Source organism: Protopterus annectens, chromosome 9.part0 (genome assembly GCF_019279795.1).
Source record: "Protopterus annectens isolate FY-2018-M chromosome 9.part0, PAN1.0, whole genome shotgun sequence".
Taxonomy (NCBI): Eukaryota; Metazoa; Chordata; order Ceratodontiformes; family Protopteridae; genus Protopterus; species Protopterus annectens.
This window is the reverse complement of record NC_056743.1, coordinates 101,177,021-101,190,698: the sequence shown is the minus strand read 5'-3', so window position 1 is coordinate 101,190,698 and position 13,678 is coordinate 101,177,021. Positions and strand designations below refer to the sequence as shown.

At 39.9% G+C, this 13,678-nt stretch overlaps 1 protein-coding gene across 2 annotated transcripts in view; it reads right to left on the bottom strand.

Moving 5' to 3' along the window:
• LOC122811066 overlaps positions 1–13,678 on the bottom strand; it is a 549,228-nt gene that overhangs the window by 68,137 nt on the left and 467,413 nt on the right. Inside the window, exon 1 of one of the 2 annotated variants that reach the window (XM_044082622.1) lies at positions 7,321–7,557. The exons of the other annotated variant lie outside the window; for it this stretch is intronic. Within the exon in view, the coding sequence (XP_043938557.1) occupies positions 7,321–7,361 (41 nt within the window). The 5' untranslated portion in view covers positions 7,362–7,557. Of the gene's footprint in view, positions 1–7,320; positions 7,558–13,678 lie in introns of those variants that run through there. 2 annotated transcript variants of the gene reach the window in all.

Sequence of the window (13,678 nt, the reverse complement as noted above, 5' to 3'; positions counted from 1 at the left end):
TTAAGTTTATAGAGAAATTTCTTTATGAGGTTGGTGAATACAGGTTTAAGTTCAAAAATAGGGGAAATGGGAGGAGATGGGGTGGAAGCTTGGGAGGAGGTGGGTAGGGGGATGTTATCGGGGAAGGTTTTGGTCAACTCAGCAATGGAAGAGGTGAAGAAGGTATTAAATAGTTTGGCAATTTCTTGGTCAGATGTGCTAGTGTCAGGACAAGGATTATTTGTGGTACCAGGCTTGAGAAGAGTGTTTATAGAGTTCCAGAATTGTTTGGGGTTCTTTGTATGATTTATTTGTAGGTGGTTGTAGTAGGACGTTTTTGTCTTTAATGACTTGTTTTTTGGCTAAGTTTCGCAACTGTTTGTATTTTAGTAACAGTTCAGGCTGTTTATGATGGAGATAGCTTTTCCAAGATTTGTCTCTGTTGCATAATTTTCTTGGTAGCTTTTGTAAGCCAAGGGACTGTTTTGGCATTAACTCTTTTGGTTCGGGTTGGAGCTAGGGAGTTTAGGACAGAAAGGAATGTAGAGTTGAAGTCTATGGCTTCGTCTAGAGGCAGGGTTTTTAGTGGGTTCCAGTTAGTGAGGTTAAGGGAGTCAGATAAGGTAGAGAGGTTAAAGTTAGTTAGGTTACGGGTTTGAAGGAGGTGGTGAGTGTATGGGGAAGAGGAAGTGGCTCTGTGGGTGAAAGCAGGGAGGTGGTCTCCTAATGGGTCGAGAGTGACACCAGATGTAGTGATTTTATTTGGGTGGGACACTAGTATCCAGTCTAGGATGGAGCCTGGGTGGTTGGTCTTGTTGGGCCTAGTGATGGTGTGAATAAGTTGAGTAAAGTTGAAGAGATTAATTGATAAGGTGGGATTAGGGTCTATGATTTTTTGCCAGTCAATATTTACGTCTCCCATTATGTAAGTTTCTTGTTTAATATTTGTGCATGTCCAGGAGAGGAAGCCTTCTAAGGTTTTGGTGTTATTACCAGGGGGGGGATGTAAAGGGAGATGATACAGATACTTTTACGGTTATTTAATTTTAGCATGCCAATCACTAGTTCAGCATTATTAAAGGATGGAATAGGATTCAGGAAAGGAGTAATAGATAAATAATTAGAGTAAATTAGTGCTACTCCGCCACCACTTTTATTTAGGTGGTCAGATCGGAGGCATTGAAATCCAGGGGGAAGGAATTCTGAGTCAGTTATGTGTGGTTTTAACCAGGTTTCAGAGATGGCTACTATGTCAGGTGAGTTATGGTTGACCCAGGCATGAAATAGGGTAATTTTATTAGTTAAGCTTTGGGTGATGATAGTGAGGAATTTGAGGTTTTTATGAATAGGTTTGTTGTTGGAGCTATGGTTATAAGTTTGAGAAGTGTTTAGTCATGTAGTCCCAATGACTACTGAGAAGCCTAGCCCAGTTTCATTAAAACGCTGTCTGGTTGAGTGACTCACTACTGTAATAAGCAGCTTGTTAACAACTTGTAGCCTTTATCCTTTGTGTTAACTGCTTAACAGAATGAAATCATAATTATTTGTATTGGGGAAATGAGCCCCAGTGTCTCAAGTAATAAGCAGTTACGCTCACCACTGTATTAACAAAAAAGCAGGTATGTATGCTATATATATATATATATATATATATATATATGTATGTGTATGTATGTATGCATGTGTATGTATTACATAATACAAAATAGATAATTAAACCAGCTACCTGTGCAGCATTGCACTTCCAGGGCAAAGATACTTAAAGTAAATGTATTTAATAACAACAGTCATGTACAGTACAGATGATTAATTTTCTAACCAGAAGAACACCATTCAGGGTGTGTACTTTAGAGAAATAATTTAGCTTTTCAGACATTGCTTAAATGGAACTTTTCATTAGTTGAAAAGCCATCTGTCTGTGGCATCAGGCATTATTGCACTCATAGGCAGTCGTTTACTTCCCTGCAACCCCGCTATGCATAAATATTTGAATAAATAATGAACTCCAAACATAACCAGCTTTAGGCACCAGCAAACGCTGCGGTCGCTGGGGCCCCCTGTTCCTGGGGGGACCCCAATCACTGCAAGTTAAATTATTTTGATATTTTGTAACATGTCTGTCAAAACAACAAAAGCTAGTACAGGAATCTTGCATATTTAATAAACCAGGTGGGTAATAACTCCTTATTTATATCACCTTTAAAATTCAAAGATATTGCTGGTTATAGTAAGTGTTTTATCAAGCAACAGCTTTCACAATTCCATTAAATATTTTACCACTGACATAGTGCCCCTGGCTTAGTTAAACCCTGCTGGAGAACATTCTATCCACTAAAACTAACATATCCAGCAGTACCCACGGCTGCAAGGGCCCCCCCAATCATCCTTGACTGCGTGGGGGCCCCACAAAAGCTGTGGCTGATTGGGGAAAAATGAGTAGGAAAAAATGTATTAATTTCCTGATTAGGTTGTTTAACCTGAACAGGGTTATGATATAACTCTGTTATAATAAAGCTGGTAATGAACATAGACAAGGTAAGCATTAGAGAGATCATCCACCCAGCATGACTGATCTCAGTGCATACATTGGAGTTTAAGAACAGCTGATGCTTCTGATCTTCAGGGATGGTTTTCCTGTACAGGGAGTTTTATAAAGAGCAGATACTATAACTCACAACTTTGCTGAAGAGTTCAACGCAGTACCAGTAATACCAGAATAAAGACTCAAAATCAGGAATAAGCTTTAAATATTATTCTAATTCAATTAAAAAGTAAATAGAATAACACATTTTGCATCAGCATGCATTTTTTTTGCCCACTAAGTATAAAACTCTGATGTCTGGATTTATTGACTGTCTGTAGTCCTGAATGATTCACAAGCAAATCAAAATTTTTATGAAGGACTGAACAAAATTATGAGCAAAATCAGGGAAGGTCTGTGAAATCAGGGACAGTGACAGGTTTGGATTACTCCTCATTGGGGTAAATAAAAGTGACTTACACCTGACACTGTTTAACTGCTAAATAGCAGTCACTGATCTGGTGTGCCAGTACCAGTAGTACAAAAGTAGTATTGCTACGGCTTATACGCGTGTGTGCGTGTAGATTTGTATCTGTCTGCACAGACCCAGTAATGCCAGGACACATTATTATTCTGGGTCAAGTAAAAAATGTAGCTAACCAGTAATTATATTTCAAAAGTGAGTCACTTAATCATCCTTGATTTTGTAGGGGCCCCACAAAAGCTGTTGCTGGCTGGGGAAAAATGAAGAGAAAAAAAGAATTAATTTTCTGATTATGCTCTTTAACCTGAACATGCTGTGATATGACCCCGTTAGGATAATGGCCTCTGCCTTCAACTGCAACCATTGCTAATACCAGCCCTGCTTGGATGTGTGGTACAGGATGCTGCTGTAGGGTGTGTGTGTGTGTGTGTGTGTGTGTGTGTGTGTGTGTGTGTGTGTGTGTGGGGGTTGTGTGTGGGGTTGTGTGGTTATTACATCTCCTCAATCCAAACTGTCAAAGGCAGCTTACTTGTATGCATTCTTGAAGTATGGTCATCGTTTTCTTTTACTTTTCTCATACACCTCAGAGGTGTACAAAGAAGGTTACTATGGTTTGTGTAGGGGCAGGGCACTGTCTAGGAACAACAACACAGAGTACATTACTGCAGTCATTATTTGTTTCACTTTTCTCACAATCACACCTCAGGAATGCATACAAGTAGCTGCCTTTGACAGTGGGTTGAGGAGTGAGGAGGCATGCTATGTATATGTATGTCTGCAGTCACCTGAAATGCATGACTGTGGCAGTTTGAACCTCTGCTTTCATCCCAGCCTAACACCAGAGCAATGCTTAGGCAGTCCTTGTTTTTTTTTTTTTTTTTTGGGGGGGGGGTTGGGAGGCAGGCAGTTCCCAGATAGGACTTGTGTATCCAGACAACTAGTTTGTTAGTTTACTGTTATAATTTTGTCATCTTTGAACATTGTCTTGAGTACAACTTATGTTTTTCTTGAAAGAAAAAAAAAAAAATAAGACTGAAATTATTTTCTTACTCGTGTTTGTTTTTTTTTTTTTTTTTTTAGATCACCTCTGGATTAAATAGCTGAGAAAATGTTCTAAGATATATCCCAGAACATCTATAACTCTATGGCTTCTTGGGCCCTGGCTTAATTGAGTTATTTCCTAAATGGTTATTACTGTGCTGAGTTGGTCAGGAAAGATGTGTTGAAAGGATGCAAGGAAGCTGTACAGCCACACAATTTCTTTTCTTAATCATAATTTCTGTTCAACTCATCACTGGTTGAAAAGATTGTGAAAAAGAAAAAAAAATGTTAAAATGCACTTCAGAGCCTATAGGGAGTTACGGCTTCTTGAAAAAGCTGAAGAGTAAGGCAAAATGACAGAAAATTAAGAAAAAAAGTAGTGTCTATAGTATGGGGAGCCCAAGATTAGGGGAAAACTGGGGAGGACTGGAGGGTATATCTGTATATGGGGATGGGGTTCTGAAACAGTAGGTCTAGGGTGCCATTTTCCCTAAATCCAGACCTGTATATAAAGTTGTTGCAATGTATCATTGTTGTAACTAAGTGCCAGTAACTGTGAACATCCCTTTGTGAGACGGTCCAACATAGCACAGGCCTGTTGTAATATAAGAGTATTACAGGTACAGGTCAGTATGTATGCAGTACTCCTAAAAGTTTGCAGTATGAACTAAAATGTTGCTTAGGAAGGGTGGCAGTGACAAGGTGATATGTAGACTTGAAGTGCCCAGGGGGCCCCCAACTTGACATCTGCTGGGGGCCCCCAAAATGCTAACACCAACCCTGACTCCAAGCATAAAAAAATGCGACTATGCATGGCCAAAACTTTAAGTCTATGATTAATAAGTTAAAACAATAACAGAACTAAATTTGAGCAAACATCTACCATCAAAATCTGTGTTGGGAGAGAACAATGCATATTATAAGGTAATCAAGTCATTACACATGTAAAAAATTGAGCAAATTAAATAACGTGGACGGGTGAACTATATTACAATAAGGTGTCCTGACATGACCTCAATACGTCACTTATTTAACAACATTAGCAAAGGAAAAAAATGCTGAAATTCAACGGTAATTATTATAGTCACTCCTAGCATCCAAATTGGGGGTGCAACTAGTTAGTCCTCAGGCATAGCACGAAGTAGAAATGGGTACATTATGTGATTGGAATAACGTGCCAGAAGAGGGCAGATTAGAGTCACTGTTCCCTGGCACGCATGGGAAAAACATAAATGGGTCTGGCACGAAATTAAATGTTAGCTCTAGTCCCCATATGAGGCTGCAAAGTACTCGGCTATCCCTTCCCTCTAAACTCAAAGGTCTGTATTGGAATCATAAGACAGATACGCAGATGGCAGGTCCAAACGGGACTGAACACAAAACACATAAGTTTATAAATTCAGTTTTAGCACATAGCGGTTTGCCGACTATCTGAATGTGAATGTTACCGCTATTTTGACTACCCGGTGAATAATCATGAAACCGGTGAAGCCATCATCATGAATATTTATTAGCTATTCGTACCAGTCACCTGATGTTGGGTGGTGGTTGGTTCTTGCTACTGCGCATCCGAGAGTGTGCACTACAATATAATAGTGTCATCTTTCTCTTATATAGTCATTTATTGTCACGCACCGTCCCTGGACCTCACTGGGCACAAACAGCAGAGAAAATAATTCTGAACAGGGTGCCAGTCAGTTGCTGGAGTATGGCAGATATTAGGATTTTTAAAATATATATATTATTTATGCTCTGTGCCCAGGAGTGCGTTTATATTTTGTACTTGTACTGCTGCCCACACTATTAACCTGTCGTTTAAAATGCAAGAGGCATGGCACGCCGTTAGCCACTTAGGACCATAACAATAAGTGCAGTCCTATTAGGGAAGCATGTTTTCTATACCGCAAATCATTGAGGACTGACGTCAGAATAGAATGGGACCCATTTGAGTTTCAAACTTCATATCCTTCAGAAAATTCATGCTCATGCGAAACCTGTTCTATCTACTTTAAGAACAATATTTAAAGTGTGTTCCTATTTTGGGGCCTTTGTTCCCCCATTATTTGTGCCTTTGTCCAGATTTCTTGCTCTAAGAGGTTGAGAGGTATGGCCATAACGTCTGTATGACAGTCTAGAAACAAGAAGAAATTCCAAAATAATCTAGGACAATCTGCATGTAACACCTTTTAAAAAAGTAACACCATTAACCTCAGAAATTTGCAGAATAACAGAATGCGAATTAGCTTGCATTTTCAGAAGTAAAGAAGTGTATAACTCTTAATTATTGCCATTATTTATTATGTGCAATCCATAATCTTTTCTCCATAAATCATCAATTATGTTGGAGGGATGAAACAAAATTCCAAGCCAAAATCAGGTACGTCCTTAAAAATCAAAGTTAAGGCAGTTTTTGAGTACATTAAGTGTGCCTAGCTACGTTAATGCTGCAGCCCTATGTTGGCACTTAAATGTTGCATTCTTGAGCTAAGCAACTCTCAGAAGCCACATCCTTTTCCTACACAAATTGTAACTGTCACCCTCCTGATTCCGTTTGCACCATAGACTGGAACCGCCCAGTGTAGCGGTAGAACCTAGTGAATGAAAGCAAACAATGATGCTGGACCTGATAGATCGCCACAAGTGCCCACGGAGCAGAGGAACAATTCATACAAATTCCACACAGTAAAGGTGTCTAGCAAACAGCTGTGAGCGACAACAGCCAAGATGGATAATAAGTTTCATACAGTTATGTTTTAAATTGTTTGGGGTTTTATACAATAATTAGCATAACAAAATCAGTTAGAATTAAAATACCATCGAGGTCCACAAGACTGATTGCTATTGGAAAGTGCCTATGTTCGGTTAAAACAAATTATTAAAAGGAGTACTGAACACATTCTATATTTATAACCGTTTTCATTTCTATTATGTCATACCAGCATTTGTTACGTTAAACATCCATTCATTCTCTAGCCGCTGCTCGATTCAGATCGAGGTACCGCAAGCTAGAGTCGGTCTGAGCCCAAACACTGCAATGCAGGGGGAAAGGATGCTTTCTGGGCGAACTTTACTTTTCTTATTCACTGTATTTTGGGAGGAAACCCGTGTACCAGACAACAGTGAACGCGGAAAGGAGAACATCCAGACACCCAAGGCGGGACTCAAACATGAGAAGCAGCAGACACTGATACACCGGTACTAACTGATGCAAAAGTCATCCCTCTATCTTCGGTCTAGCTTGCTCATTCAGAAAGAAACACTGAGAACACAGTGCAGGAGGGAAAAAGTGTCTTACCTTGGCAAAACGATAAGGATCGTCAGTATAACAGCATCCATTTTAAGACTTTATACAGTCTTAATTTTGTTTCGGTTTCGGTTTTCAGTAAAACGTTGAGCTTACAAAAAGTTGGGTTTCAGTTTCGTTCGGAAACGATAAATTCTGCGGTTGTGGCTAGACTCCCTTGACTGAAGGGACCTAGTCCTTTCAGCCGAGGGAATCTAGCCCGCTCATAGTGAGATGGCTAGATCCTATTGGGAAAAGGACCGTCTTTACAGCAATAGATTCCAGCCTCGTTGCTGTGAGCAGGCTAGATTCCCTTGGTTGAAGGGACCTGGGGGGCTAAAGTCTAGTGGGGAAGAGGACATTCTTTGCTTGCAGTTATAGAATTTAGCCTTCTCACGTAATACAGGTTAGATTCCCTTGGCTGAAAGGACCTAGTTATTAATAAGCATGAGGCAGTCTGATGTATTACATAGGATTGACAGGGTCCATTCAGAGCATGGAATCTAGCTTTTTTTAATAAGAGTAGATTGTAGGGGAAAAGGACTGAAAGATATTTTAACTTCTTTATATTTTACAGTTTATTTATAGGAATAATTCCTAACCTGTTTTCATCTAAAGCAGAGTAGATTATATTGTATAAAAAAGATTCTGGATTGCAGTTTACAAAATTACTCGTGTTCACTGAAAGGGAGACTAATGTTAACATTTATTTAAAATAAAATCTTGTAGTTAACACAAAGCAGGGCAATAACCTGGTTTGTAAAAGAAGGTGAATTATTGTGAGAAAAAGGAGTTTCTCTCATAGAATACAAAGAAGGCTTTCGGAAGAGTAGTACACTTTAGGTCCCTTCAGTACAGATTTATTTGGCTGAATGGACCTGGTCCTTTCAGCAAAGGGTACCTAGCCTGTTCATGTACACTGGCAGGAATGACCTTTTTAACCGAGTCCTCCAGTCTGTTATCAATAACATGGCTAATTTCTACTGGGCAAAAGGATCTTTTTTATTCCAAAAAATTCTGTCACCTCTGGTGTACAAAGGCAAGAATGACTTTTTTTTTTTTTTTTTTTTTTTTAAGGAAAGAGCTGCACTGCTTTCTTTTCTTTGAGCGTAATCAACACAACAGATTCCATGGCTGAATGACCCAGGGCCTTTCAGCCAACGGAATGTAGCCTGCTCTATGTGAAAATGCTAGATTCTAGTGGAGAAAAGGACCATCTTTCGGGGAATAAATTCTATCTCCTTTGGTGTTCAGTGGAAGGAATTAATATTCTTTTTGGAAATACATGACTTTCATTTGTTTGGGTGAGCATAATTTCAGGCCCCTTCAGAAAGGATTGCAGGGGGTGAAGGACCTGATCATTTCAGCCTAGGGAATATAACCTGTTGTATCAGAAAGTGCTAAATCCTAGTGGAGGAAAGGGCCACTTTCTCTGAGTATCTTCTAACCCCTATAATGTACACTGGCAGGAATGGCCCTTTTTATTGAATCCCCTCGCCTGTTATGTGTAACATGCCTAAATTCTAGTGAAGAAAAGGACCTTTTTTATGGGAATAGATTCTGATACTTCCAGTGTACATTTAGGAACAAGCTGCACTACTCTCTTTTGCTTGAACATAATTTCTGGCCCCTTCAACACAGATTGCCATGGCTGAAGGACCCAGGGCCTTTCAGCCAACAGAATCTAGCCTGCTCTATGTGAAAATGCTAGATTCTAGTGGAGCAAAGGACCATCTTTTGGGGAATAAATTCTATCTCCTCTTGTGTTCAGTGGAAGGAATTACCATTCTTTTTGGAAATATTTGACTTACATTTGTTTGGCTGAGCATAATTTCAGGCCCCTTCAGAACAGATTGCCAGGGGTGAAGGACCCGATCCTTTCAGCTGAGGTAATATAACCTGTTGTATCAGAAAGTGCTAAATCCTAGTGGAGGAAAGGACTGTCTTTCTCTGAGAAGTTTCTAACCCCTTTAGTGTACACTGGCAGGAATGACCCTTTTTATTGAGTCCCCTAGCCTGTTATGTGTAACATGCCTAAATTCTAGTGGGGAAAAGGACCTTTTTTGGGGGAATAGTTTCTGTTACTTCCAGTGTACAAAGGCAGGAATAACCATTTTTTCTTTTAGGAAAGAGCTGCTCTACTTTCTTTTGCTTGAGCAAAATGCTTGAGCAAAATGTCTGACACATTCAACACAGATTGCCATGGCTGAAGGACCCAGGGCCTTTTAGCCAATGGAATCTAGTCTGCTCTATGTGAAAATGTTATATTCTAGTGGAGCAAAGGACCATCTTTCTGGGAATAAATTCTATCTCCTCTGGTGTTCAGTGGCAGAAATTACCATTCTGTTTGGAAATACATGACTTACATTTGTTTGGCTAAGCACAATTTCAGGCCGCTTCATTACAGATTGCCAGGGGTGAAGGACCCGATCCTTTCAGCCAAGGAAATATAACCTGTTGTATCAGGAAGTGCTAAATCCTAGTGGAGGAAAAGATTGTCTTTCTTTGAGAATTTTCTAACCCCTTTAGTGTACACTGGCAGGAATGACCCTTTTTATTGAGTCCCCTAACCTGTTATGTGTAACATGGCTAAATCCTAGTTGGAAAAAGGACCTTTTATATCGGAATAGATTCTGTGACTTCCAGTGTACAAAGGCAGGAATGACCATTGTTTTCTTTTAGGGAAGAGCTGCACTACTTTCTTTTGCTCGAGTGTAATTTCTAGCCCCTTCTACACACATCGCCATGGATGAAAGACCCAGGGCCTTTCAGCCATTGGTATGTAGCCTGCTCTATGTGAAAATGCTAGATTCTACTGGATGAAAGGACCATCTTTCTGGAATACATTCTAGCCACTTTCCTGTACAGTGGCAGATATAACCCTTTTTATTGACTCCTCTATCCTGTTCTTTACCATATGGCTACAATCTAGTGGGGAAAATGACCAGTTTTAATGGAATACACTCTATCACCTCTGGTCTACACAGGCAGCAATGAACCATCGAGTTTTATGAAAGACATCCCCTCCATTCTTGTGGTTTAGCATAATTTCAGGTCCTTTACACACAGATTGCCATGGCTGAAGGACCAGGTGCTTTCAGCCAAGGGAATTTAGTCTGCTCTATTTGAAAATGGCATATTCTAGAGGAGGTACGGACCACATACATGGGGAGATATGACCCTTTACATCTTGTCGTCTTGCCTGTTCTCTATAACATGACTAAATTCTATTGGTGAAAAGGACCAGATGCATAATTAATCTTCTTCTTTCAGCTGTTCCCGTTAGGGGTTGCCACAGTGGTTCATCTGTTTCCATTTTTTCCTGTCTTCTGCATCTTGCTCTGTCACACCAACCAACTGTATGTCCTCTCGCTCCACATCCATAAACCTTATCTTAGTCCTTCCTCTTTTCCTGTTACCTGGCAGCTCCATCCTTAACATCCTTTTCGCAATATACCCAGCATCCCTCCTCAGCACATGTCCAAACCAATGTAATCTCACCTCTCTGGCTTTGTCTCCAAACTGTCCAACCTGGGCTGACCCTCTAATATACTTATTCCTGATCCTGTCCACCTTCGTCACACTCTGTGCAAATCTTAACATCTTTAACACTGCCACATAAAGCTCTGACTCCTGCCTTTTTGTCAGTGCCACCGTCTCCAACCCATATAACATAGCTGGTCTCACTACCCTCTTGTAGACCTTCCCTTTCACTCTTACTGGTACTCCTTTGTCAAAAATCACTCCTGACACTCTTCTCCACCTATTCCAACCTGCCTGTACTCTCTTCTTCACCTCTCTTCCACACTCACCATTACTAGTTATTATTATTATTATGATTCAATGAATAATTAATCTGATTTCCAGAATTTGTCATTTATATGTAGACAGAGATGTAATTGACTGTGAGCATCCAAATAATGTAAATTGTATTTGTCTTCGCTGGAGAAATGTGGGAAGAATGGAATGTTAATAGATTCATTACTAATGGATCCTGACACAGCCTTGGAAGAAAAGATGGACTCGTTCAGGAAGATAACCTATCAAGATGAAAAATGAAGTAAGGCGGTTTAGATAAGGCTTGCAGCTCTGAAGTTCTCCTAGCTGAAGTAATGGGTACTAAAAGTATCAAACTGATGTCAGTTTTCATTCTGCCATTCACTCTTGGGTTTGGCCATTATTATACCTTGTAACCACCAAACAACTCTCAAGCTCCTCCCTTACTCATAATGCACCAACCACTAACATACCTCGGGTCTCATTTGCCACTTTTCAAATAAAATGTGGTCACCATTTCAGCTCTTCAGCTGTTCTTCACAGATGAGTTTTTTAAATCTTTTTTATAAGTTTTATTTACTCCGATATTTCCTCCCTTTCTCTTTCACAATGGCTGTAATTCTCAGTACCATAGTTGCTATTTTCCTGCCTTTATATAAGCTATACATTCTGTGTAACTTTGTTGCCATTTAAGTTGTGTACTTATCATAACATTCCATCTGTGTTGTCAGTCTTCATTTGTCCTTGACATTTGAATTCAGCTCCAAACCTCGGAACTGACTCAGCTGTTACTACAGCTCGTGAACATCAAAAACTTTCGAGCCAGACCCTACCCATGATGCTCCTCTCTAACTTACCTTAGTTTGAGTTTGCAGACAGAGAAAGGAAAGACAGCATAATTCTGAAATACCTTTATAGACACCTGGTGTAATTTACAAATAAATGCACAGCTAGGACCATAAATTATCCCAACAAGAAATCTGAATGGAGGGGGGAAGGAGGGTGGTGATGTCAAGGATAAATGAAGATGGAACATTGTGGTAAGTGCCTAGCTTCTTTATCTGATGTTGTCAATCTTCATTTTATCCTTAACACTTGGGACTGAGACCCCAGCTACCATATACATCTTGGATGGCTCATGGGAGGATATACCTGAGCACCACAGAACCAAATGACTCTCTTCCCACTACAGACCAGTCCAGTTTGTAATGAGTGATAAAGGTATGTGGCGTAGCCCAAGTTGCCACTGCACAAATATAATCCATGGATGCCCTAGAGTGGAAAACTGCCAAAGTAGCTACAGCTCTACTGGAATATGTCCTAAAAGGACCAGGTAATTCAGCTTTTCTCTTGTATATGAAGGAAGTAAAGTCTTTCAGCTAATTTGCTGAAGTAACTTTGATCACAGGTTTACCCATTCTAGTAGGTGCAAATGACACAAACTATTGGTCATACTTGCTCATATCTTTTGTTCTATGAAGATAGAAATGCAGTTGTCTATGAACATCTAATTAATGTAAACAGTATTCACCTTTGTTTGACAAATTGGGGAAAAACACAGGAAACTGGATCATCTGATTGATATTTGTTTCTGACACCATCTTTGTTAAAAAGGAAGGTCTTGTTCATAAGGAAACCCTGTCTTTATCAAAATATCAGGTAAGATGCCTTGCAAGATAAGACTTGGATTTCTGAAATTCTTCTGGCCAAAGTAACTGCTACTAGAAAAATAGTTTTCCAACTTAGAAATTTTAAGTCACAATCTGCAGCAGGCTCAAAAGGGGAATGAAATAATGACTGTAAACCATATTCAAATCCTAGTGTGTCAATGGACCTTTATAGGGGATTTTAACATCAAGGTACCTTTTAAGAACACCTTGCAGTGTTCATGAGCTATTAGGGAATTCTCTTCAAATCCATTATGAAAGGTTGAAATACCCGCCAGTTGTACCCTGATAGTTGAGCTAGAGGCTCCTGCTTCAAAGAGCAAAGCTTAAAATTGTAAAACTTTATCAATAGGAGTAGAAAAGGGGTCAATGTTATCACAAGCCAGAAAGAAAATCTTTCCCAGTTGCTGCTGTACAGCTGGAGGGCTTATGGGATGCTAAACGGATGCAACAAACTGGGAAAGGATGTTTACTACACCTGGCATTCAGTGGAACTGTAGACTCCAAGCTGTGAGCTTGAGATTTTGGAGCTTGTGGTGAATCAATCCCTCTGCATGGGATAGGAGATCTGGATCTGGGTCCAGAGCCCATGGTCACTGAATCAGACAAGGCCAAAAAAGAGGGGAAGCAAATCTGTCAAAACCAGAATAGAGCAATGTGGTTTACCCTGCTCTTAAACCTGATTGCTCTCTTTAGGAATTGAGGAATTTAATGGAAGAGGGGGAAAAGCATATAGAAGACCAGAGGGTCAATTGTGCAGTATACTGTCTGATGGACTCCACTTTAGGATGGATTAGGGCAAACTAGTTGTTACAGTTGTTCAGGCATGATGCAAACAAGTCAGAGCAAGGCTGGCCCCAGTGATGAGAAATCTTTTTCACCACCTTGGGATTGAGAGACCACTCGTGAGGTAGGGGATTGCACCT